General features: G+C 53.6%; 1 protein-coding gene across 1 annotated transcript; it reads left to right on the top strand.

The window, feature by feature from the left end:
* Positions 1-5241: 5241 nt before the first annotated feature.
* Positions 5242-20915, top strand: B4GALT1 (beta-1,4-galactosyltransferase 1; the record flags this gene model as incomplete). The annotated part of the gene is made up of 6 exons (XM_079548969.1): positions 5242-5533; positions 13005-13240; positions 18211-18398; positions 19241-19363; positions 20412-20516; positions 20780-20915. The coding sequence occupies 6 exons, from the start codon at positions 5242-5244 to the stop codon at positions 20913-20915; spliced, it is 1080 nt and encodes a 359-aa protein (XP_079405095.1).
* Positions 20916-26942: the final 6027 nt, after the last annotated feature.

Below are 26942 nucleotides of genomic sequence, written 5' to 3'. Positions count from 1 at the left end.
CTCCTGCTGTCCCCAGCTTTGTCGCAGGCATCAGTCGTGGTCCTGTGACTCATATCACACTTGCACTTCCTGGGGGACCACAGTGCAGCTTGCAGACCTTCCATCTTGTGGGGAATGGGTGGCTGAGCCATACTGCATCATGTCAGTCTTGCTCTACTTCTGCACAGCGGCCTTATCGGCAGCGTGGCCTTGATGCTGTCACCAATGTTGTCACCGCTCTGCCCAGCACCTGCAGTTCCTTTGTTATCTGTTGCCTTCATACCTGCTCTCACGTTCTGCTCTGCCTCACTCGCAGGATTTTAAATCCTGTCCTGCTGCTCCCCCTGGTGCTCTTGCAAATTTACCCTCAGCAAATGCTGGGGACACACCAGGACAGAGGGCTGCCCTGTTCCTGCAACCCATGAGGGGGTACAGAGCACATGCCCCCATCACACCAGAAAGAAAGTTAGAAAGGAAAAAAAGAGCACTTCATCTTCACCTTCACAGTCACCTTCATCTTTAGCATTCCCACAGGAGCTGGCTATGCACTGGACCTCAGAGGCACAGGAGCCGGGAAGAGGCAGGCTGGGGACAGCATCCATTGCTGAACCTTTTCCTCTGCTTTGACTGCTCACCAGAATCACCACAGCTGGCCAGAAGTGGCTGTGGCTCACACCCAAGCTGCTCTTGGTCCCGCTTCCCTGGGATACCTCTGTGGCAAGGAACAACTGGCCAAGGAGGTCAGATTTGCCCAGGGGATTTGCAGCTTTCCTGCGGTTCCTCAGCAGCTCAGAGGTGATGCTGGCCTTCTTTTTCCCATGGTCCCACAAGAGTGATGTATGTCCAAATCCTTGGGTATGTACTCACAAACACCCAGGGGCAGCCACCTCACATGGCATCAGACAGAAGAGCATTGTCATCACAGTGAAAGCCGTTCTGTTTCTCCAGTCTTTCCTGCAGCTTTTGGTTTCTGTTCCTCTTAAAAGGTGAAGAGTGAACTTTGTTGTTTGCATTCAGTTGTGCCGAGACAGCAACATTCTCAGTTGATTCCTGTCTTTTTTTTTATTACTGTCTTTGCACTACAGACATCTACATCCATACTGATGGATCAGAGCAGTACTGTAAGCACTGCAAACAGCTTATTTTTGAGGATCCGGATGCTAATGCAACATTTCTCCTTTGTGAAAAATGCGTGGCAAAATGAAGTCAACAGTAGCACCAAACCACATTCCATTTTATGCTCCAGAAAATAAGCCACTCAATGGCGTGGTCAGGCCCTGGCACCTCTGGACAATGCTCTCTGCTCTCAGCCACAGGAGCTAATGTAGTGGATAAACAAGAAATACACTAGTGAAAATGACAAGTATTCTTGTAATGAATTTATATTCGGACTGCTGTAACATGCAATTGGAGCTGTATGCTATACGAAGTACTGCAGCAGCAGCCATCCAAAACAGAAGATAAGCTTGACAAGGAGCTGTGCAAGTGCAACACCTACTCAACCTGGGCTGGATTTGCAGCCAGGCTTTCACGAGCCCTGTTAAATGTATTTTGGTTGCACCAGACTCAGTCATGGTGCCTGATTCTGCAAACATCCCGGATAAAGGAACTATCCAGGTTAATAATGCAGGAGACTGCTATTAATGAACGATGAGTGACAAGACAGGTCTTGGTTTGACTCTTTTGGGCTTCCCGCAAAGGACAGCTGGATGTTGCTTTTCACACCTCTGCATCTTGTCCCTTTGCTGTCTGCCTGCCTCGCCTGATGCCTGTCCCACAGCTCAGCTCAACTCTTCCCAGCCTCCTCCCAGCCCTGCAGCAGAGCAGCTCTGCAGCCCACACAGCTGCAGCAGTGAGGAGTGGGGTCGCAGCACCAGGAGCTCCATGCTGCTGTCCTGCAGGTGCACCCGGACATGCTCTGCTCTGCCCTGCCCTGGGGAAACATGGAAGCACACAGGAACGTGCCTGTGTTTTAAATCCAACCGTCAACCTGACCTACTGAATGCCATCACTGAACTGCCTGCAATTGCCCTCTCTGGCGCCTGTCCTCCTCCTCCTCCTCATAATTTGCTGCCTGACTGCAAACCTCCTTCAATCAACTTTTACTCAGTGCCATCGTAGTGGCTTGCTTCAGCACTCAGTTTGGATGTTTATGATGCCATCCAACTGCCAATTTTGATTAAAATCAAACTTAGAAGTCATTAGGCATGGTGGAATTGCAGATGTGCTCATGTGCAGCACGACACTGTAGCTACACAGCAGTTATTTGTAAAGGGAAATAAGGCTAAAAATTACCTTGAGCACCATCACTCCAGTGAAGCTGGGGAGCCGGAAGCTGATTTGGTGATGTGGCAAAGCGAGAGCTCTGAGGACTTTTATTACACTGTGCTGGGGTAGAGACAGCCACAGTCAGCAGCTGGAGAGGGCAGAAGTGTAGGAGCACCTAAGGGTGTGTATGCATGCACACATTTTTCCCATAAATAATGCATTTCTGTTTCCTTATTCTCTGTTTTCTAGAACATCTTATCTCTGTGCTAAAAAAGAAGGTGTGCCATTACGTACTTACCTGTATATACTCATATTTACTCATGTGCTCACGAGGACACACCTGAATTATGCATAATAGAATTGATTCAGGCTGTTACAGAGTACTTTTACATCTTTGACCCTTGCCTTGCTTCCAAAGCCATGTTCAGCAAGAGCAAGACAGTTGTCTTGAGGAAAAGATAGCAGTGATATAGGCTACTGCAGCACAAATATGTGGAATTACATATTAGACACTTCCCAACTTTGTGACATCAGTTCCCAGCAGCATGCTGTGACTTCTTTTCCTTTGCTTGCTAAACTTAAGGCATGACGTATTTAAAGCATTATGGGAAATCAAACCAACTCTGCCTTGAATCACAGTTGAGGTCATTGCACCTCAGGAAGATTGCCTGCAAATACCCATGTCAAATAGGAAAGAAACAAAAGACACATTTTACTAGCAGGCATCTGGTATCTCCTGATAGCAGTGGAGTATGGAAACTCTAGACTGACCTGCAAGTGCTGAAAAATGGTTTCTCTGCTCATTTATGTTGCCAGAGCTGCCTTCTGCTGATCAATCCATGAGAGATGTCCAGAGGGTCTGCAGGCTTTGAAAGTGCTTAGTTGAATGATGGCTGAGAACACCAGCAGTGACAGCACTAGTGTCTTAGGCAGCTGCCTCATCATCTTGGTGCTGACAACACCAGGTTCAACCAAACCATATGGTAATTATCGGGCTGGCTTCCAGAAGGTATCAGAAAGAAATGTGTAAGAAAAGAGAAAATAGAGGAGGCAGGAGCCTGTGGTCATGCACCTCAACTGTTTCTCCTTGAGCCTCTTGCAGCACAAGTGCAGAGGCACTTTCAAGCAGTGACTGGGAGCCACTCAGGAAGATCAAGGAGATAGAATCACAGAATCACAGAATGGCCAGAGCTGGAAGGACCTCAAGGATCACAAATCTCCAACCCCCCGCCACAGGCAGGGCCACCAACCTCCCCATTTCACAGCAGCCCAGGCTGCCCAGGGCCCCATCCAACCTGGCCTTGAACACCTCCAGGGATGGACGCGGCATCACAGCCTCTCTGGGCAGCTGTTCCAGCACCTCACCACTCTCACAGCACACAACTTCCCCCTCACATCCAACCTCCATCTGCCCTCCCTCCACTTCAAACCATTTCCCCTTGTCCTGCTGTCATCTCCCCTTTCCAAGAGCTGACTCCCCTCCTGTCTGCAGGCTCCCTTTAGGTACTGCAGGCTGCACTGAGGTCACCCCACAGCCTCCTTTTCTCCATGCTGAACAAGCCCAGCTCCCTCAGCCTGTCTTCGTTGTGGAGGTGCTGCAGCCCCTGATCATCTTTATGGCTCCTCTGGACCCTCTCCAACAGCTCCCTGTCTTTCTTGTACTGGGGGCTCCAGCCCTGGACACAGTGCTGCAGATGGGGCCTCACAAGAGCAGGATGATCACCTCCCTGTCCCTGCTGGCCGCTCCTCTTCTGATGGAGCCCAGGATATCATTTGCCTTCCAAGCCACAAGGGCACACTGCTGGCTCACATTCTGTGTTTCATCCATCAAGACCCCCAGGTCCTTCTCTGCAGGGCTGCTCTCAAGCACCGCTCCTTCCAGTCTGTACGGATGCCTGGGATTCCTCCGGTGCAAAACTCTGCCCTTTGCTGTGTTGAACCTCATCAGGTTCACCTGTTCCCACTTTTCCAGGCTCTCGAGGTCCCTCTGAATGGCCTCCCTTCCTTCAGCCGTGTCGACCACACCACTCAGCTTGGTGTCGTCAGCAAATTGCTGAGGGTGCACTCGATTCCGCCATTGCTGTCATTGATAAAGATGTTACAGAGCACTGGTCCCAAGACAGAGCCCTGGGGGATGCCACTCATTACTGGCCTCCACCTGGACACAGAACCATGGATCACCACCCCTCTGTCTGCGGCCTTTCAACCAGTTTCTTATCCATCGAGTGATCCAGCCATCCAATCCACATCCCTCCAATTTGGAGATAAGGATGTGGAGGGGGACCGTGTCAAAGGCCTGATGCCGAGATCTGATCTCCTTGTTGTGCCAGATAAACGTAACTCCTCTGTCCCAAGCAAGTTGGACTGTACTGATTCCAGACTGCTCCTGGAGATGGCACACCACTTCATGTTTTACAGACTGGTGCAGCCTCCACAATGACTCACTGAGGCAGCAGGCATTCTCTTCCTATTTTGCCTCTGTCAGCACAGCATCACTGAGATCATGTCCTGCTGCTTTTCATAGAATCACTGAATCACAGAGGTTGGAAAAGACCGCTACGATCAGCCAGTCCAACTCCAGCTCACCTCATCTCGCCCACTGTTTATGTCCCTCAGTGCCGCATCTCCGAGGGGCTTGAGAGCAGCGTGGTGACCGCACCACATCCGCGGTCAGCCCGCGCCAACGCTTCGCCGTTCCCGACATCCAACCTGAACGCCCCCGGTGCAACCTGAGCCCTCTCCCCCTAGACCCACCGCTGTTACCCGGGAGAAGACACGCGGGGCCGGGGGCAGCGGGACCACGGAGCGGATCGGCTCCCGCCGGCCAACACCGCCCCCCGCGGGTCGCGGGGATGCGCGGAGGCAGAGACTGCGGGCGGGGCGCGGGGCCCGGGGCCGCCCCCAGCGGGCGGAGCCACCGCCGCACCCGCCCCGACTCCATCCCGTCCCCGGCGGCGGCGCGGGGCGCGCGGCGGTCCCCGTCAGCGCGGCGGCATGAAGGAGCCGGCGCTGCCCGGCACCTCGCTGCAGCGGGCCTGCCGCCTCCTCGTTGCCTTCTGCGCGCTGCACCTCTCGGCCACGCTGCTCTACTACCTGGCGGGCAGCTCCCTGGCGCCGCCGCGCAGTCCCGAGCCGCCGCCGCGCCGCCCGCCGCCCGCCAACCTCTCGCTGCCGCCCTCCCGTCCGCCGCAGCTCGCCGCCCGGCCCCGGCCCGTCTCGGCGCAGTCCGACACCCGCCCGGACTCTGCGGCGCCGGGGCCGTGCCCCGACCCGTCCCCGCTGCTCGGTGAGTGCCGCCCCCCGCCCCTCCGCGGGCCGTGACAGCGTAGCCCCGGAGCCTCTCGACGACGGGGCCCCGACGGCTCGGGAGCGCGCCGGGCGGGCGGACGGGTGGGGGCTGCCCGGGGCGCGGCGCGGCTTCCTGCGCCCGACCCCCTCCGGCTACTGCGCCGCGGCTGCGTCGAGCATCCTCCGCTTTCCCCGAGGCTCCGCCGCGAGCTGCGCTCGCTTCTCGGAGGGAGCGGAGGGGCTGCGCGCGGGGCGGGGTCCGAGCGGCGCTCCCCGCACGGTGGGACCCGCGGTGCGGCTTTCCGATACGTGGCGTCCCGCCGGTTGCGCCTCTGCACATGGAGGGTGGGCAGCACCGCGCCCCGCCGCGCGCTTATGGGATCGCAGCGGGTAGAAGAGACTTTCGAGAAGTTCCCTGTGGTTTTCTGTTAGCGAAACCGTCGCCGAAATTCGGAGTTTCACTCGGTGCTCGCTGGTCAGCTGCATCGAAGCATCTGAATAGCAAATGACGGGGTTGTTTCGAGAAGGCGGTTTTGAGGTCGTTAAAAGGGACTGTGTTGTTGTTGGTTTTTGTTTCTTTTTTTCCTGCTGATTTTGATTCGTGTCTTTCACTTTTCCCCTTCAATTGCTTTGTGCAGTCGGGCCGCACACGGGGGTGTGCTGCCCCTTTGAAGTGATTTGCTCTGAGCGATCTTCGCTCGCCAGGGTCCTCCCGGCCACTCTGAAGTGCTGGAAGCTGGGAGAGTTGCCGTCCCCAGGACTCAGAGCATTGTCGGATCAGCGTCCGGACGGTCAGCTGAATGCACAGGGTCACTGTTCCCAGACCTGTTCCAGAAATGTGGAGGCGTGGCTGTGAGGGACCTAATTAGTGGGCACACTTGATGGTCTTCTTTCCCAACCTCAGCGATAGAATGATTCCTTGATTCTACACCACCTCTGTGTTCCTTTCAGTGCAACACATGCACCATACAAGAGGCCCGGTAAGGCTGTGGGCGGTGGTTGCAGTTGTTCAGAGCTGTAGGGTCCTTGTGGTGCAGGATCCAATGGTTTCCAGCAGCCCCAGTTCCAGAGGTGTGCTCAGGTGTAGGTGTGACACCCATGTGGCTCTCAGGTCTGCAGCCAGCGTGTTATTGAGGAACCCGACTGCTCTGCAGTGCTGCATGTATGATTGCTTTGTTCAGGTTCTGATTCTGGCAGCAAATCACATTTGTAAAACGGCCTGCTGTGCCTCATATCGGTCAGAGTTCTGTGTTCTGATGATCTGCTCATGTCTCTGTGATCAGCATGGCACTGTAATGGTGTCCTGTCCACAGGCATTTCTCATCTTCTTGGCATCCCCACCTTCCCAGAGCCGTAGGGCGCTGCTCTGACGTGAGCTGGGGCTCTGTGGCCTTGTTCTTCCAGCACCTCCTTCTTGGATTTCCTCTTCTTTCTCTTCCCTCCCTCACTGGATGACATGTGATGAATCATGCAGGGTAAGTGTGACCGAGCTGCTCGGCCTTCCTGAGCAGCCAGAGACACACTGCTGCCAGCAGCCTGGCTGCTTCTCTCTGGTGATGCTCAGGGTGAGAACCCAGCGTCCCTGCTGTCTGGCTACTGGGCAAATGCATGACCTGAATGAAGTGTAATCTCTGAGAGATCCTGTGAATTTGATATGCCTTTATGGTTCACTTCCCATTACTTGAAACTTGAAAGCATAGACCAGGGCTGGGAAAGTAATGCGGTAAGTTTTGGATTAGACGTTCCCAAAGTGTTCTGGATTTATGCTGCAGCTGAGAGCTGCCTGTGAGAAGCCTGAAAGGCGAAAGGAAGCCCATCTTTGTTCTGGAGGTGATTGTTCCCCAAACTGGTGTGTTCTTTATCAGTGTTCTTTATCCAGAATAACATTATTTCCAGAAGAATATAAATGCTGTTCAGTAGGACTAGTCTGTGCGGGCTGACATGCCTTCAAAGAAGTTAAATGATTTCTTGCTTTGCCTCCAGGCCTTTGTTTCGGTGCTGGTGCTGTTGTCATGTAGGATGGAGGGAGGAAGGGGCCAGATGCTTTGGCAGCAGCATCACCTCGCAGAAGAGCTCATCCAAAAGCAGCGCTTGCTTATCTTTTGGTGCCAGATGCCTGCAGAGCAGACTCTCACAGACGGGCCTCTTGGTGTCTCAGGGATGTCATTTTCAAGTCCTGCTTGGCCCAGAGCACGTGTTGTTTATGGAGCTGTTTTTGCCCACAGCTGTCACCTGGGCCCTTTCTGACCGCAGTTAGATACCAGGTGTGGTTGGCGGAGGGGTGGCAGGCAAAGAGGTCTCACTTGCAGCCCTGGGAGCAAAGACAACCCAGGAGCCCCGAGCGTGCTGTGCCACAGAGCTACATCTTGCTGTATGGCTTTCTGCCCCAGATACAAGTTTAGAAGACATGGCAGCACCACACTGAAGTAATTATGCAATATTGACAACAGAGAGACAAAAATTCAGCTGTTTCTCCCAGCAGTCACCATTCTGAGCAAAAAGGGTGCTTCCCACCGTCAGCAGGGCACCTCTGTGAGCAGCGTGGCCAGGGGGAAGGAGCATGGGAGCAGCTGCTGGCCCTGGGAGCAGCCGGATTGCAGCACAGCCTGCTGTGTCTGTGTCTGTGGGTGATGCAGATAGAGGACGCCAGCAGATCCTCTTCCACAGCTGAGTGTGGAAGCCTGTGGGTGGATATTCTGCGTCTCCAGGTGGTGGCAGTGCCAGTTGGCACGCAGCAGGCCTGGCTGGGCTCCATCCGGCGTGCACTGAGGCCTGGCTCCCACCAGCTGGGGCATCAGAGGCAGCCAGGGGAGCTCCGTGTGGAGCAGGGCTGTGCCTCTCTGCCGGCACGGAGCAGTTGGGTGTCCCTAGCCTGGCGTCACTTTGGGGAATGGTTTGGATTGTTTCTTAGGCTGGAAAGGTCTTGGAAGGGTGGTTGTCCTCATTCTGGGGACGTGGCACAGCAACTGGGGTGCGCAGGCGAGATGAGGAGGCTTTCCATTTTGTGCATCCCGTGTTTTGTAACGTGCTCATTTCCCTGCCAGCACAGATCTGGGGCAAGAGTAAGTTTTCTTGGAAACTGGGCCAAGTTATGCTTGGAAAGATGCAAAGACTTGCAGCTTCCCAAGCTGCGTTAGGATGCAAGCTTGCCTGAGCCCTCAGTTCCTGGCCCAGCCTGGAGCTCCGAGGCCTGGCTTTGTGAGGTGGAGGGGCTTTATGGCCCTCCCGGCAGCCACCTCCTCCTCAGTGCAGTGAGACGTGGCCAATGGAGCTGCAGCAACTTTTCCAGCTGCCTCCCAGCAGTGCTTGTTCTCCAGAGCTCGGGGCAGCCCAAGGCCCTGCAGCTTTCTGCTCCTCTCGTCTCACCTTGCCCTGCCAGCCAGCCTGCCTCCCTCCTTGGAGCTCCAGCTGCAGCCAGGCTGGAGGGCACAGGACAGGGCTACAGGGTCGGGGCAGGAGCTGCTGCTGGCTCCGTCTGTCGGGGAGGTCTCGGTCCGTCTGTCTGCTCATGCGTCTTGCATCAGGGTGGGGTTTTCCTGGCAGAGGCAGATCGGCTTTTTTTTCTGATTGAAGCAGCCAGGGAAGTCTCTCTGCTTGTTTGTTTAGAGTTTTCAGTTGAAGGGCCTGGAACTTAATTTTGCAGTGGCAGCCTGCAGCGAGTGCCAGTGCGAGTGAGGCCGATCGCGTGCAGGCTGCCCTGCTCAGGGGGAGGGGTGCACAGCCACTGCGCAGAGCGTGTGCTGGGCTGTGGCCATCTCCCAGGGCTTTGCTTCTCTCCCCTGAGTACTTACTGGTGGAAAAGACAATATTTTCTGTTATTCAAAGACTTTGTATGTCAGTGCGAGACCTTGTATCGGAGTAGGTGTCATTTGTTGCGGGGTTTGTAACTTTTGCTCTGAATAACTGTTGCAGGGTTGATCCTATAAACTCGCTGCTGCGCACACCAGCTGCTGCCAACGTGTGTGGCAATCCCTTGTATTTTTCAGCCCATTTCCTCCTGGGGCCCATGGGGCGGATGGGTGAGGGCATGTGCTGAGCTTCCAGGCTCAGGCCTTACACCGGCAGAGCTGACTTCTGCGAGGGGATGCTCTGCGAGAAGAGGCTGGCCGAAGGAAGCAAATCCTGCGGGATGGGAAGCTGTTCTCATTTTTTCCCCCCAGCATACCTGCAGACAGATTTGATGCTGCCCTTGGCAGAAGGAGCGAGCTTGCACCCATCGGTGGCCTGCTCCCCTGTGCTGTGGGACACAGCCAACGCCTGCCCTGTGGGTCTGGGGTCTGCAGTGTCTTCTGCTCCCCCGCCTGTAGCTAAGGCTTGGCCCAGCTTTCTGGGGTGGGGCTCATTTTGTTTTTCCCAGCAACAAATGGGTTGGCGCGGTCAGCAGCTCTTCCCTTTTCTGTTCAGGCCCTGCAAAGAGGCTTTTTTGTTTCTCTGTGCGAGTGCTGCTTCCTTTTTCCAGCTTTCCTCCTGCACAGGCTCGCCTGCCCTGGCAGCACATGCGTGCACGTGTCTCGGCAGCAGCAGAGCGCGTTGCTTTCTGCCGGGGTGACAGAATCCTTCTCGCCCACCCACTGTGTGCAGCACATTTCAAGCCTCCCCACTAGGAACTTTTGTTTCCACTCCCTCTGAACTAAGCATCTGAGATCTGTGCCCACCCTGAGCCACGTGGGTGAGCTTTGCTGGTTTATCCAGAGGAGCCGTTCAGCACTATCTCCAGGCTGCAGGGCCGCTGACACCGTGCCCACTCTGCTGCATCCTGAGCCCTTTGGGGTTCCCACCTCCTGCAGGCACCAGGGCAGCTCTGCAGGGTGGTGCCGCTCCAGTTTCCCCCACGTTTCTGGCATTTGTGTCCCAGGGAGAGAGGTCAGGACAGCTGTTAGACTGATGACAGCATTAAGTTGAGCAGGTCGTGGTCTTTTGCAAGGGTCCTGTGCAAGGGTCCTGTGGCAGCCCGTGGGTTAGCAGGGCGAGCACTGCTGAGGAGTTGTACGGGCAGCCTCTACAGCTGCAGTTTTGATTGTTGTGGCAAACGTGGCCATGTAGTGGTGGGGAATATGGAGGATACATTGCGTTGCTGAGGTGCACTTGACTGCTTTGTTCCCTGCAGCTTTTTGCAAGCCTCACCTTTTGCTTCATTTGAAAACCTGTTTCCTGTTTGTACGAACCACACTGGCTCCTCTGCTGTCTGTGCCTGTGCAGGGCTTTTCCTGTGCACCTTTTGTCTGAAGCCGAGCAGAAATGTTTCGGTCAGAGACATTGAGGCGGAGGGAAGTGGGGGAGGGACGGGATGATGGCATAGCTGATTTCTTGTTTTGTTGCTTTTTTTTTTATCTCCCTCTCTTGCCCAACCATGGCTTCTTAAATCCTCCTTTAGCAATTGCTGAGCTGTTTGGATGGTAGGTAGGTGGTGCTTTTGGATCTTCTGCCAACTTCTGGCACTTGCTTATTCAAGTTTTCTAGGTGTTCTTTAGCTAAAAATGTGCAGCAAGGCTGGGTGGAAATGAAGGTGCTGTGATGGAGCAGTGCAACTGTGAATCCCGGAGATGCCCACCTACAAGCCCTGGGCTACACGTGTTGCTGGGATTGCATGTCCACACTGCTCTGTCACACGTGTGCCTTTGACTGAGACTCAGCTCACAGCAGCGACTCCATTGTCAGGCAGGCATCTGGAAGTGAAGCAGAAGAGTCTGAAGGAAGAGAAGCAGGCTGGAAAGTCGACATGGTGAGCACACACAGGTGCAGCATTAGCTGATGGGACAGCAGCCACAACAAACGTTGTGTGTTTTCCTGGCATGGTTCTTGCCCTGGGTCAGAGTCGTTGGGCAACGCTGGCCTCAGGGACACTCACTGCCCAGGTGGCCAAAGTGCAGCCAAAATGGTTTGAAACAAGACTGGAGCAGGGCTCTGCTCACTGCTGGAGGTGCAGGGTATGTGCACCTTTAGTTTAATGCTTGTCCCAATAGATAAGGAGTGGACAGCATCAGTTTGTGTGGGTGGCATTTTGCTGCTGCTCTTTGTCAGTGTGTGGCTTTGTGAGTTGCAGGCCTGTTTGTTACAGCCATTCCGTATTTGAAGATAACTCACGCAGACTTTCATATTTTGCTGTTCCTGCTGACACCAGTGAAGTGTATTGGCCGGGTGCTTTGCATCCCACTGACTTTAGAAGCAGCTGCCTCACTGCTAGAGCAGCAAAAAGTGTAGTTGAGGGGTGCTCGCTGCCTTGGTTGTTGGGGCAGTGCTGACTGGAACATATATTTAAAGCTGATTTCGTTGAGATGAGGAAGGGAGCGCTACAGGTAATTTCTCATCAGCCTCTTTTCCAGCCTCCAAGCCCGCTAATTCTATCTTCTGCATCTAGTGCTCGTCATGACTGCGTTTTGTTGCCCATCCTTTCCTTTCTGCAGCCAGTTGGATGAGGTGAGGAAAGGCTCTCCTGCTCCAGGTGAGCCAGGGGGAGATCCGGTACCACTCAGCCAAGCCGTGCAGCATTTGTCCCCCTGCTGCACCCGCCCCGGGCACAGCTGCTGTGTGCTTGGCTGGGGAGCATGCTGCTGCTGCTGGGGCCATCGCTGTTCTGCAGGAGGCACGGAGGGCTGTGATGCCTTGTAACCCGCGTCCCTCCTGCCCAGATTCCTCCCAATGCTGTGTCTCCCACTGCCACAGGGTCACTGTTGGGGGTCACCAGTGATAAATGACCTTTTTGTGGAGAGTGGTGTGTTGTGGGGCTACTGGAGTTGCGTGTTGGACCTGGAGTTTCTTCACCGCTGTGGGAGATCGGGCATCCCAGGAGCTGCTGTGTGTGTGCTGCAAGTGGTTCTCAGTTGTACACGCTGGCTTTGGCACAGATTGATCTGGCAGTTTCAAAACCGCCACTGTTGAAACTGAGTGTGGGAACTGCCAACCTGCATGCAAATTTGGGTACATTTTAAATTTTATTTTTAACAAGGCATAAGTAATGGGCACAGTGGCAGAACACTGAAAGTATCTGTAAGGAAAAAAACAACAAAAGGGGGTTTTGTTTGCTGTGCACGTGGCCAACTTCGGCGTGATCTGCTCTGTCGGCAGGAGAGCAGTGCTGTATCCCAAGTGCCTGGTTCTTGCACTGCATGATGTGAGGGCAGCACTCCCCCTTCTGCCCCCCAGGATACTGCTGGAGAGAGCATGGCTGTGTGGCTGCAGTGCAGACAGGAGGGTTTTTGGGAACCACCAAGCTTCCGTGGGTCCATTGGGGTCTGGCACCACAGGACTGAGCATTTGCAGGCTTGCCCTGAGTGCTGAGGTGTGGTTGCTTTGGATGCAGTGGGCCCCAGGTTCACACCTCCACGCATCAGTGGGATTTCCTTTGGATCCGAACGCGTGTTTAAAAGTAATAACGAATGCCTGCGCGCTAAGAATGCGTGCCCAGAGAAATAACTGGTGCGTGGCCATCAGGATGTGCTAACTGGCTTTGTGCTGTGCCTTCCTTCCAGTTGGACCGCTGCGCGTGGAGTTCTCCCAGCCTGTGAACCTGGAGGAGGTGGCGAGCACAAACCCTGAGGTCAGGGAAGGAGGTCGTTTTGCTCCAAAGCACTGCAGGGCTCTGCAGAAAGTAGCAATCATCATCCCGTTCCGAAACCGAGAGGAGCATCTGAAGTACTGGCTCTACTACATGCACCCGATTCTTCAAAGGCAGCAGCTAGACTATGGAGTGTATGTCATCAACCAGGTAAGATGCTGAGCACGTGAGGCTTTTAACACTTATGGCAGTGCCCCCGGAACAGAGGAGTGGCTGCTGTATCCTGAGTGTCAGTGGGCTGGTGGGCAGGGATAGAGATGCTGTAAAAACGAAGCTGAAGCACAACAAATGGAATGGGAGCAATGTTTCTTTGATGGTTTTGATGGAAAACGTGGGGTGTTTTGCTCCCATGCAGCCTGGCTTACCCTGAAGAGGTTCTAATTGTTCAGGAGGAAAAGAATTCCTAGTTGCACAACCCAAATGAAGTGTTCCTCTCTCACATCTGCCTCAGGAATTGCATGCAGAGATCTTTAAGGTGACCAGGCAGCATTAATACCTAATCCTGGGAATGGTGTAAAGGTGTAGGATTTCGCTCAGTCCTTTGAGCAGCTTTTGCTCACGTTAGTAATAGCACACAGAGTGTCAGGATGGACAAAACAAGGGTGCTGCGGTGCAGCAGGTAAGTGGTCGTCTGGGGGGAAACAGCAGAAAAGGAACAATCGCTGGAGTTCTGGGTTTCGGCTTTTTGTTCTCTTTTTTTTTCTTTTCCTTTTAATATCTGGGAGTCGCAGACCTTTCTTAAAGAGAAAAAAGGGTACGTTTCACTCCAGAGCACTTCGGTCCTAGTTAATACCACAGTGGTGGTTAGATAACTGGGTGTTGGAAAGCCGAGGACATGCGGGCAGTTGTGTGGGCTGTGGTGTGGCAGGGCAGCACGGCTCTGTTGATCTGCAGAGCCCGTGGGACGGGCAGCTGCTCTCTCCAGCAGGTTCTTCTGCCCTATTTGAGCCCATTTCACAGCACCGAGAAGTAACATGTCTCCTTTACACGTACCTCCTGCAGTTTTTGGATCAGCCAACGTGTCTGGGTGCATTGGCCGTCCCAATCTCCCTGATCTGGCAGGTCTGCCCGGGGCACGGTGCTGCTCGGCCGTGAGGATGTGCTGGGATGGCAGTCCCTGCAGTGGCCATCTCAGTGAACCAGAGCCTGCCAGCAGCTTCCCTGGAACACCAGGAGGAGATGCTGGCAGCCTGGGGCCAGCTGCTCAAAGGGAGCTGGTGGCATCTCTGGGGCTTGGAGAGCTCAGAAAGCAACCGGATCCCGCGGCGCCGCGCTGGTGTCACGGGGCTTGCACTGCCCTGCCCTATGGCTCATCTGATGCTGCGCCTGCGGGGCCATCGGCGCTCTCTGAAGCAAACCTTTGCAGAGTGGGTTTAAGCAAATGTTCTTTTCAAATGCATCCCTTGGGCAAAGCTGGAGTGGGAGCAACTTTTAGCACACTGGATGTGTCAGTTCTGGACGCATCTGTGGTCAGATGCAGGTTAGCAAGCAAGGCTGCTGGATTTGCAAAGTAAACACACTCCTTCTGCGTGCCTCTGAAAAGTCATTCATGTCTGGGAGAGGCAGCAGAATCAGAAGTAGTAAAAGTGCTGGATATGTGTCTCAAGGGTGAGCGGGAGCATGGAATGGAGAGATTTGCAGAAAATGAGTTAATTCTGCCAGAATTACGGTAGGAAAAGAGTCTTATTTCTCTGCTGTCTTGACAATTGCTTTTCTCTTTTTCTTGTCTGTCCTTCCCTTTGCATCTGCCCTCCTTTGTGTTTTTTTTTTTTTTTTTTTTTTCCTTCTAGTGGGGAAATATTACCTTTACTTGTTAATCCTGTCTATAGCAAAGCAATCACTGAAGCGAGGAGAATTACTGTGTGATCTGATTCTTACACGCTGCCTACGTGCTCTTCTGTCCTCTGCATCTCATAAAAAGAAAGAGGAGCGCTTGAGCCCTGCTACTGCTGCACTGGTAATGTCAAACTTCTTCCTTTCGGAGCAACGCGTTTCTGTCCTGAGCCCGTTGTGTCTCTGCCACAGTGGCCCCGTGTGCCTGAATGTCTCAGAGTAGGGTTTGGCTGAAGCCAGAGCAATGTTTCTGAGATGCCCAGTGTGTAACAGGAGCCAGTGGAAAATGTGTTATTGTGCAACTGCTGCATAACCCAAACCTGACACAAGCTCCAGTTATCCAACCACTTTGCACTGGCTTTACCTGTAGTGTCCTTAGCAGTTTTCCAGAGAGGATGTGTGTGTGAAGGTGTGTGTGTGTCTGTGTGGGGGGGCTTTGTGCTCATCCATGTTATTTTGCAGGGTGCACCAGAGCTCCCCAGGTGTGGAGCACAGAGGGAGCAGTGCTCGGCTCCTGCCCAGCCCTGGTCAGGTTTTCCTGCAGCTGTTCTCTTCTTGTGCCTGGTATAGGGGTGCAGGAGTCTGCCTTTCCTGCGCAGGGCAGAGGTGGATCATGCTGCCGTGGGAAGAGTGCACAGCACTTCAGGAAACCCCAACAGAGAAGCAGCAAGGGTTTTCTCGGCACCTTCCTGTGGCCCTGGAAATCTATTTCCACCTGCTCAAACAAGACTGGTGCGTGGATGCCCATGTGCGCATCGCATGTGTGTGGATCAGATGGGCTTGGAGGATCCCTGACTTGGCTGACAGCCTCCTGAGGGGGGTGATGGCTCCCTCATAACCTACCAAAAACACATCCTTGCCATCACCTGCCTTAGACTCATCAGGTTCATCAGAATTACGATGAAGGAGGTGCATCCCCAGGTCCTCCACCCTGCTTTGTAACTGCAGCAGGTATCACAGAGCTGTCTCCTACCTCAGAGCACAAACCAGGATGAAACTGGGGTGAATCTACCATTCAGATGGCACCTTGCTGGTTTGGAAGCCTGTTAGCACAAGTGGCAGTTCTGTACACTGATGTGACTGATACTGAAACAAGGCAGCAGTGTCCTTAGGTGAGTTTGGCTGAGCAGAGCGGGTCCAGCAAAGGTGAGCGATGGGAGTAAGTAAGCTGGCTGCTGTTCTCCCAGGGCTGATCCTCTGCGTGTGTGAGCAGCAGCCAGTGCTGGTCTGTGGGGTTGAGGCAGCTGGCCTCAAGGATCTCATGGATCAGTGACTGAGGACAAGTTTGTACGTACTGGCAGAGACACAGGGAGTAAAGCCACTGGTGCTGGGCACAAGCAATGGCTTCTGATGTGGGTTGAGTTCTGAGGAGGGAAATCACAAGGAGAAATTTGTCCAGGAAAAACTAGTCAGCAGAAACACGCTTGCACTGCATCTTTTCTTGTTGAAAGCCCAGGAAATAAGTAATAAATAGCGGGGGCTATGCTTGGAGCTGTCTGCAGTGTTGGAGCAGCAGTCCTCCGTCTGCTGCACGATTCTTCAGGGCAATGCTTCTTGGCCAAAGGGTGTCCAAACAGGTCCCCTCCCATGTGGCAGAGAGCAGGAGCACCTATGGTACATGGAGCTGCCAAGTGAGGCCAGGGATGGATGTTGCTTCTGTTCTGCTTCACCTGCTCTTCTGTCACCAGTGGTGCCATGTCCTGCACCACCTGCATGGGGCAGCTGCCTAGAAAGGTCTCCTGTCACAAAGCTGGGAGTCAGTCGGAGTCGGAAACCTGCAAAACCGCTCGGAGTTTGGAGAGATTTGAGTCCCACAGACTGCAGAGATGCTGATGCTTCTGAATTGTCTTGGTTACGAAACGGTTTTCTCCGAAAAGCAAAACCCCTTGTGTGGTGTCAAGAGATGTGAAAGTGCAGCTTCTGGTAGAATTATTAATCCCTGTGTATCCCCTGGGTGAGTTAGAGGCCACCTGGAGGCAGGGTTAAATAAGGCTGAGCCTCTGCTGATCATAAAACCAACGTGGAGCACTCTCTTTGCCTTGAAGTGGTGTGATGAGAAGAGCAGACAAAGACGAAATGAGCAAGCTCAGCTTCTGGTGCAGGAGAGCCCCTGAGCATTGCTTCTGAGGCCCAGCTTCTGGCGTGGCCCAAAGTGTTCCCTGTCACTGGGTCAGTGCTCCTGGCTACCCTGGCTGTGCCAGCTGTGAGCCCCAGCTGCAGGGCAGGCTGTGCGTGGGCTCTGCAGCCCCTTTGCCCGCAGACCAAACCTCTGTTCCCACAGCTGTAGCCGCTCCCTCTCCCCATCCCCTTTGTTCAGCTTTCCTTTGCCTCCTGTGCTCAAGTTTTCACAGATGTTGCTTATGCATGATGGTGATCAGCTTCCCACCGCCTTGGTAAAGGCACGAGCCCTTTTATTTCAGGTGAGGGTGCTGAGAACTGGCTCAGATCCTCCCCCGCTGAAGTTCACTCCTCCCTGTGAAGTCATTTAGGCCCCAGGCGGACAATGAAAGCTTTTGAAAGCTGTGGTTTGACACTCGCATGGTAAATCCTTCATGTGAAAGATACTTGTAACTGTTTTATGGTTAAATTTTTGGCTTTCAGGCTGCAGAGCCATTAACCAGTTTGGATTAATCAGTTTCCAAACAGATTATTTATTAACCAAGCAGAGCCATTCAAGAGAGGAGGTAAATGTGATGCTTGAGGCTGCTGTCTTATTTTTATCTGTCCTTGATTTGTGTCCCACACCAGACCTGTAGAAGGGCGGGGAGCTGATTTGCACACTCTCATGCATGCATGCACATGCTGCTGGAGCCAGGCATGGCAGGCAGTCCTTTGCTTGACATTGCTTGAAGCTGTGGAGAGGGGGAGGTTGGATGTGGTAGAGCAGGGAGGGCTGGCAGTTTGGGTTTTGGCAAAAAGCTCCCGTCTCTTTCAGCATGCCTCGTGCTGCTCCCTGCACAGGGCTTGGGCTCGGTGCTGCTGTCAGGGCTTGTGCTGGGTGACAAACCATCCTGGCCCTCCACTGTCCCTGTGCACGTGGGCACGGCCCCACTGCTGGACCTGAGAGCACCCCAGCGACTTGCTGGCCGCGTCTGTGTGGCACTGCAAGCGCTGCAAAATGCCTCTGTGCAGAGTGCTGGGCCCACTTCTCTGACCCTGTGGCTGCTCTACAGCTGCAACCAGATCAGTGCCACCTCCCAGCAATGCCAAGGGCCTGTGAACCCCACGACAGGTAGGAGACTGGTGTTTTCCACTACTTAATTCAGTGTTTATTTGTTTTAAACCAGGATGGAGATGAAGAATTTAACCGTGCTAAACTGCTGAATATAGGATTCATGGAGGCTTTGAAGGAGTATGACTATGAGTGCTTTGTGTTTAGCGATGTAGACCTGATCCCAATGGATGACAGGAACACCTACAAGTGCTACAGCCAGCCAAGGCACCTTTCTGTCTCCATGGATAAATTCGGATTTAGGTGAGATGCCTTTTGGGGGGGCATTTCCTTCCTAACGCTGCCATGATCATTGTAGGCCGGGTGCAGCAATGCACATCCCTGCCTACCAGTGAAAGCCTGGGAAAACATCTCTGGAAAATTCTGCTGTGGCACACGTGTCGCTGCAGGGAGTGGGTGGCTTGGAGCAGGGAGTGAAGCAGAGCCACCTGCTGCCACGCACAGTGGCTGAGCAGCCAGACACAGGGCTGGGAGGAACGGGGAGACCGGCGTCCTGCAGCTGCCCACGTCCCTTCTTGTGTTTCAGAGTGTCAGATGGCTCTTGTTTCTGCCCAGCCTGGAAAGCGAGGCATTCTCATACAGTGAGGGCCATGCATGATGCTAGAAAAGGCTGTCAGGTGTTATTTTGAGAGCAAAATGAAGTATTTTTGGCTGTTCCATTTCAGACCACAGAGGGACCTGCCTTGGTGTCTGGGGGCAGAACCAAACTTGAGTGCCTGCCAGCACATGTGTTCCTCAGGCTGCTGTCAACACAGCTGTGGCTTTTCTTTTCTTTCTTTTTTTCCATGCCAGATCTCCACGTGGGAGTGTAAAAACTCATCTATTAAGTGAGCACTGGGTTTGGCCCCAGATGGCCAGCCTATCTCTGCCCAGACCCACACCCCGCCCAGTGCAAGACTGTCAGCAGTCCTGTGCTTTCTCCTTGCAGCCAGGTGCAGCTTGGAGCAGAAGGGCCCCAGGACATCTGCTTGCTGAAGCAGACGAGATCTGGGTCCCAGCGGGTCTCACTGGTGGGTTGGTGGCTGGACCATGGGCTGGGGCAGAGGTCACTGCAACCCCTAATGGTGTGTTCTCCTTAATTCCAGGTTACCCTACAATCAGTATTTTGGAGGCGTGTCTGCCTTGAGCAAAGAACAGTTCACAAAGATCAATGGGTTCCCAAACAATTACTGGGGCTGGGGCGGCGAAGACGATGACATTTACAACAGGTAAAGGTGCCCACCTTGCAGCTGGAGCACCTCCACCCCTCAGCACCTGCCTTCAGGGAGGCTTGGGGTGCATGGTGGGAGTGGGAGGAGAAGATCATCAGCCACAGAACCCATCCCAAGGCTCTGCAGGTGGCAGCCTGACAGTGCCAGCGCGGCTCTTTGTGCCCTGGAGGGATTCATCTGTCAGGTTTTAAGGAGCTCTAACCAATGCTGGAAGCCTTTGCTTCCCATCGGGAGGAAGGCTGAGCAATGCCCGGGATGGCAGATGAAGTGGGATGTCTTAGTACAGGGCAGGCTGGGCCCGGTTCCGCCTGAAGGTGGAGGTAGGGGATGTCTGTGGGGTTGCTATCTTTGTTCCCAGGAAGATGGGGCAATTACTTTGAGATATAATCATGGGAACTCAGATTTGAGAAGCTTTGGACTATGAGATACACCCTGCGTGGTCCTTTCTGTGGGCTTTCCAAACCCTCCTGACCTTGAGGGAGAGCTTCCTTAAACAGAAGTGCTGGGGACCTGCAGCTGTCTAGTAAACCAAGGAAGGTGGTATCTTGTCTTTTGAGGCACTTGGCTTTCTAGGGGTGGGAAGACCTATACAGAAACACACAGAGGGAGATACAGAAAGGAAGAAGTCAAGCACGTTCCCAGCACTGGCATCCATGATGTGCACGTGCCCTGTAGAGAGCACACCATTTTGATGGGCTGCCCCCTCCCCATGTGGTTTCACCACCACTCGGTTTGCTTTCTACCAGCGCAGCACTTCAGCTTCCATGTCTTGAAAGATGCATGCTCAGCTGGCTGCCGTCCAGACAGTTAAAAACTGGATGCCTCCCATTCAGATTCCAGTCTAAAGCATGGGGCAAGGTCGGCACCGATGCTGGCGGAGCTGCCTGGGGTGGGGTGCCTTAGCAGGTGCCTGGTGCTGGCAGGTCTGCATTCCCGATGCAAAGCTGCAAACACACAGCCCTCGGCAGCAGAGAAAAGCAGGCAGTGGCGGTGCTGGAACAGCCCTTCTCTGCCCCCTGTCACTTAACAGACTTGCTTTTGGCAGGCTGGTGTTCAAAGGCATGGGCATATCTCGGCCGGATGCCGTCATTGGGAAATGCAGAATGATTCGCCACTCTCGCGATCGGAAGAACGAGCCCAACCCGGAGAGGTGCGTGTCTGCTTCCCGAGCCCCGTCCCCGCGCCGTGCAAAGCTCCCAGGCGTGCCGTGAGCCGCCGCGACCGGTTGCTGGCAGCACGGCTGGGGGAGCAGCCCTCGCTTTCCTGCGCGGGGAGCACGGCGACTCTGCCCGCGGGCTGACGGAATGCGCTCTGACGCCCGCTGCTGCTCCCCGGAGCGGGGACCGCCCGAGGGCAAAAAGAACGGGAGCTGGCGGCCGCTGAAAGGCTTTTGTTTGCTTTTCCCCTCCGCAGGTTTGACCGAATTGCTCACACCAGGGAGACGATGAGCTCCGATGGCTTGAACTCGCTCTCCTACGAGGTGCTGAGGACTGACAGGTTCCCTCTGTACACGAGGATCACAGTGGCCATCGGCGCGCCCAGCAGCTGACACTGCCGGCACGGCAGAGACCTCGGCACGGCGCCCGGGACGCTGGGCTCGCGGATTCTTTGTGTCACCGGGTTTTGTAAGGGTTGTGATGAACAACGCGGAGGCCTCTCTGCATGCCAGAGCCTCTCCAGACGGGCTGGACGACGGCTTTTCCCGTTGGTTGTTTTTATAACTTCACCTCCATTGTTTTATAAGTTCGGAAGCTGTACAAAACAGTTGTAAATACTTCTTTTCGCCAGAAAATGTTGAATCTGATCTGCCGGAGTGCTCCCTGTGTGCAGTCATTGCTGGTGCCGCATCAGTTCACCAGCTGCAGCTGTGGTGCAGCAGCAGTGACTGCCCACGATAGGCTTTTTAAATTGGGTGGATGGAAACATTCCTTTTAATTCATTCCTTGGTTTTATTTTATGAAGGACTCTAAAACGCTGCTAAAATTGTACAAGTTTACTCATTTCATTAGATTGCTTTTTAAGAGAGACAAAATTACGTGGGTTTTTAAATTTTTTTTCCTTCTTTTCCTAATAGTGACCAAAGCAAAAGGTCTTCTCCGCATTACGAATAACCAAGTGCGGATTCCGTGGATGTCACTATTTCTTTTGGTCTCAGAAGAGACTTCTGAGTGAGTTGAGGCAGAATGTGCCCTCAGAGAGCTCCGTGCACGGGCTGGGGGCTGCACAGATGCGTGGCAGCTCTTGGTGACCCGCAGCACCTGCTGGCTCCCCATAACCTGCCTGCTGCGTGTGATTTTCTTTGCCTGAGCAGAGCAAGATCTCGTTGGTTGGTTGGTTGGTTGGTCATTTTAGTTTGCTTGTTTGTTTGTTTTTCCCAGAAAGAGAAGATGGGTTTAATTGCACAAGGAATCGATAGCCTTAACATTTACAGACACTTTTACCAGTGGTAGGAAGTTGCCACGCTATTTAAACATGGTCTCAAGGTTCTTAAGAACAACATTCTGCTTGCAAGGTCATGTGTAAAACTTGAATTCACTTATTACTTTTATTGTCGTTGTAACTTTTTGGTAACTTTTTAAAGTAATTTGTATATCGCAAGTGGTATATTTAATGCCAGATTAAAGCAGGGTGCAGCATAATGGCATACGCTTCAAGGCCTCCTTTATCTTCAGGCTGGTAGGCTCTGTGTCACCGCGTACGAGAACGTGCTCTGCTGCTGGCCCACGGGCTGCGGAGGTGCCGGCAGGGCCCGCGCTGCGTTTGCTCAGAAGCCTGCTGAGAGGTTTGCTGTGCCGGGGTTCCGCGCGGAGGCACGGAGCAGCGCTGCAGGCACTGCCTTCTGCTGGGCGTCTCTGCTCCCATCCGCGGCCTGGGAAAGCTTTGGGCACCAACGCCTCGGAGCTGCTTCAAGCGGCGTAAAGCTCTCTCTGCCGAAGCAGAAATCCTAATTCCTTCTGGTGAGTTCTGCCCGCCAGCTCTGATCACAGCAATTTGCACTTGGTTGGCCTGTGCTGAAGGCTGTTGAAATCAGGGACGCATGTATTGGGGATCATCTTCAGCACTGCCTTTTTTTTTTTGTTGTTGTTTGTTTCCTTTTGTTTCTTTTTTCTTTCCCTTTGACTTTTTTCCCTCTTCCTTTTTGGGGATTTAGGACCGTGTAGGACCTGAAGGTTTTGCTGAATCCTTGCGCTACAGGGGTGGGATCCTGCAGGGCCAGGGGACAGTGCCTTGCTCTATTGTCTTGATGTCTCTTCCTAGCCAGCAGTGGCTCCAAGGATGCGCAGAGCACGCTCACAGCAAGGTACCCAGCTGCCCTTCCAGAGTCGCTTTGGACACGTGCTCACCCCCTGCACTCACACATGGTTGCTGGCCGCACCTGCTGCACTGGCCGCGCTTGGCGTGGCATGAGAGCAGGCTTGCAGAGTGCATTGAAAGTGTGTTGACTTTCGGCCAGTCAAGACTCTGGTGCGTGCAGATACAAGGGGGTGCAAGAGTAGGATGTGTTGCAGAAGTCAGGCCGGATACCCATCTGCAGAACCCTGCAGACCGCACCAGTAACTGAAATGCAGGCAAGGCTGGTGGTTTTGTTCTGATTTTCTGAGCAGGCTGGGCCCTGCGCCCACAGGGCAGCTTGGCACCAAACCCCACTGAGCACCTACTGGCAATCCAGGGACTCTGAGAGAGCACCTTGGTTCAGCCCCGAGCCTTTGTGCTCCAGAAGGCTGGAAGCTGTGAGTGTGGAGTACCTGCCTGCACACTGCAAAGTGCCCGCCTTCTGCATCGGAGAGTTGTGCTGGTTTTCACTTCTTTGTCTTTCCTCTGATTATTTGGAGATTAGGAGAAGTTAGTGCAATGAGTTGTTTTGCTGTATGCCGGAATCACACAATGTCGTGCAGGTGGTCTGAGCGCTTGCTTCTGGTGTTGCAATTGAAGCTGTCTACAGATGTGCCTTGAAAGAGGGGACAAATGGGAACTGGGAAACCAGGAAACCTGGAAATGGTTTTCAGCACACATGCAGTGGTGGAGCAGGAAACTGCCGCCTTGTTTCTTTTCTGACACAAATGCTATGTCAAAGCTGGGGCTGCTGCTTGTTTGTTTCACCATTGGGGACCAGCCTGTGGTATCCAACTCTTGTCCCCGCATAAGCTGTGCTCCTTCTTTTGGTGAAATGCTTTTGGTTCAGCCAGGCCCTGAAATTGTCCCTGTGGGCCTTTTCTACAAGCACTCATGTTTACACAGAACTCAGTTTCCACCTGTTCTGGGTGGTTCATCCCTTCCTGCAGCAACACTCAAAGCAGTGCTGTGCATAGCAGTGGACACCTGCAAGAAATAGCTGCAGAGGAAGCACCAATGCTGGGTTTCCTTGGTGTTGCTGTTTGCTTGCAGGGATGAGGGAGGGTCCCAGCATGCAGCTTTTCCCCTGGGTGTTACTTATGTACCAGACTGTTCACAGGTCTCTCGCAAATGGTTTTGCTTTTGCATTTTTATCATTTAAATGCCAATGGATGTATAGTCCAATGTTCCTATTTTACTGCTGATGTCAAATAAAGTGTTTTCAGTTATAATGTCTGGCAGTATTACTGTGATGAAAGGGGCTTCTCCCGGTGCTCTCGCTGTCTGGGTGGGCTCAGGAGTGATGCAGGATTGGGGAAGCTGCTGTGAGGCCTCACCTTTGCATCAGTGGCAAAGGCAACAAGTGGAGGCCAAACAAGTCCAACAAAACGGCTGTGTTTAACCCATTTCAAGCATAAAACATAGACTTTCCCCTTGCATCCACACAACTCAGGTGCTGGAAATACACACTGTGCATTCTTCCTCAGGTCTGGGCTGTTTTACAGAGTTTGGTCAGAGCACAAAGCTGAGGGGGTAAGCTGGATGAAACAGGAGGCAAGAGGTTTGTCCTCACCTGGACAAAGCCCCGAGGGGAATGGCGTGGCTCCCAGTGCTTAAAGGAAGCTAGTGAACAGGAGGGAGAATATTTACATAGTCTGATAGTGGTAGGACAAAGGGGAACAGTTTTAGACTGAGGGAGGGGAAAATTAGGTTAGATGTTAAGAAGAAATTCTTCTCTCCGAGGATGGTGAGGCACCAGCGCAGACTGCCCAGAGAAACGTGGGTGCCCCATCCCTGGAGGTGTTCAAGGCCGGGTTGGTTGGGCCCTGAGCAGCCTGGTCTGGGGGGACAACCAGCCCGCAGGAGGGTTTGGAACTGGGCGGGCTTTAAGATCCCTTCCCACCCAAGACGTTCTGTAACTTCAGATCCCCTCCAGCTTCCAGCACTGTCCCTTTCCACATAAATGCTGCAAAACACCCGGCACGCTCCTGCCAAAGCCTCTGGTGAAGAAGCCCCTGTTCTTGGGGTAGTCCAGAGGGCAGCAGGGACCCTGCTTTCAGTTCCTCATAGAAGGGAAGCTGGCAGTGTGTTTCCAGCACCAAGGTAAAGGAAGCATGATCCTGGGAGCAGCTGTCCACTAATCCAAGCACCAGACCAGCATCCACGTCAGCAAGGAGGCTGAAATGCTGCTCCAATCAGAGGTGAGGCACGGTATTGTTAGACTTGTTTTCCCTCCTTTTAGAGCAAAACAAGATGGGATTACTGCCTTAATCAAATAAAGGGAACGGTGTTCCTGTTACATAATCAGCTTCCCTCTGCATATTTTTGATTTAATATCACTTGATGGCTTGGTAAGACCAAGAAACAAGGAACTGCGCTGATAAAGTGGTTTGCTGACCTTTTGGAAAGCAGCTGTTGTGGAACCTGCGTGGAGGTTGCAGATGGCAGAGAGCTGATGGCACACTAAATAATAGCTCCCTGTTACAGGAGGCTCCAGACCTGAATAAATCACTGCAGCCTGATGAAATTAACTTTAATAAACAAATGATAGAAGTGCAGCCGGGAGCCAGTAACGCCAGATGTGAGCTCAGCCCTAGAGAGCAGAGACTGAAGTGCATCTGTGGGCAGCACCAAGAGCCCTTTGTGCTGCAGCTGATGGGGATAAGGCAAGCCCAGATGCCATCAAAAGCGGAACCCACTGCAGACAGAGGGATCTTGCTTCTGCACACACCCAGCTGCCATAAAACAAGGGAAGGAGCAGCCAAACTGGGTGCAGGCATCTGGTTTTTTGCAAACCAGTTCTTCCTGAACTCCCTGCCCCGAGCTGCTCCACTCCTTCCCTCAGGCTGGGAGGAGGGGAGCCGACCTCAGGCCAGGGTGCATTCCACGGGAACACCGACATCACAGCAGTGCCACCTGGTTGGAGGGATGCCGAGCAGAACTGGTCCTGGGAAGAGGGACCCTCAGCAGCCCGGGGCAAACGTAGACAGCAGAGCAGCCCCTCTGTGCTGCCGCTTCCCCAGCTGGACCCTCAGCTCTGGCTCCGGGCGATCCTTGTCCCAGACCAGCCTGAGCCAGAGCCTGTTCAGCTGTCAGGTCCTTATCTCTGTTGTGATTATTTCTTCCCCACCCCCCAGCCCCCGCATTCTTCAAATAGCAACATTTGTTTTGGAAATTCCTCTTCTGAGCAGTTTCAGGCCTGAAATCTGGAAGGATGCCGGCGTGAGCCAGGGGCAGATGTTGCACCCTCCCTGCACTCGTGAATTGCAGCACAGGAACATCCCATGGCAGAGGAACCGAAGCTGGGACAGCTCTTGGGCCACCTCCGCATCAGTCTCGCTTCTCTGCAAACTGAGAACATTACTGCTGGACAGGGAATGAGCAGGGTGCAGTGCCACAAGGAACAACGCGGAGTGCGTGCGCGGTCCCTGGGGCTGCTCCAGCCATACATCTGGAGGAAGAACCAGACCTCAGAAGAGCTTCATGCCTCAAGCGCAGCTTGCTCCCAGCACACTGTATTTACACAGCACTTACAGAAGCACTTGGGGATTTCCCCACGGCCAGTAGTGTCATCTCTCACCTACAGTGACTGACAAGGTGAGGCAAGGACATGGGGGATTAGGTGCAGTTCTGACAGCCTTTAGGTGCGGATCAAAACGTGTGAATCTGCTCTGTCTCAGAAGAAAATATATTCTGTTGCACACGTATCTTGTCTGTGGAACTGCAGACTGCCTTGAATGCAGAGAGGCAGACGGAGCTCACATGGCTGTGGCGTGTCCAGGAGGTCTCCCTGCCCTATGAACCTGGGCATAGTGCATTGCACAGCCCCAGCCGTTCTGTAGCAAAAATGTCAGCAGATGGTGCAGAAATGCGTGGAGGATGCTAAGAGGAGCTCTGCCCAGAGGTGGGATTTACCCAGGCAGCCTCCATTCTGCAAAGAGGGATCCCCATGCTGGGCTGATTTAATTCCCTCTGCTACTGGCTGTCTGCTCTCAGACACTCAGTGCTGCCCTCCCGTGTGCCATGCTCAGAGCAAAGCTGCTGGGTGGGGGTCTGCACACCCCCAGGCATCGCAGCCATGCTGACTCACGCCTGCAGGTTGCTGTGGAACCGCTGACATTACGCTGCCACATGTTCACTTCTGCAAACTGTGCTATGCCACACCTGGAAATATCATCTTTGAACTGAGCCCCTTGGTGGGAGACATTGCTTGTTCCCACAGAACGACTGTGTTCTGCTGTCT

This window comes from Tetrao urogallus (genome assembly GCF_951394365.1).
Source record: "Tetrao urogallus genome assembly, chromosome: Z".
Lineage (NCBI taxonomy): Eukaryota > Metazoa > Chordata > Aves > Galliformes > Phasianidae > Tetrao > Tetrao urogallus.
The sequence above is the reverse complement of the archived record's forward strand: the minus strand, read 5'-3'. Positions and strand labels throughout refer to the sequence as shown.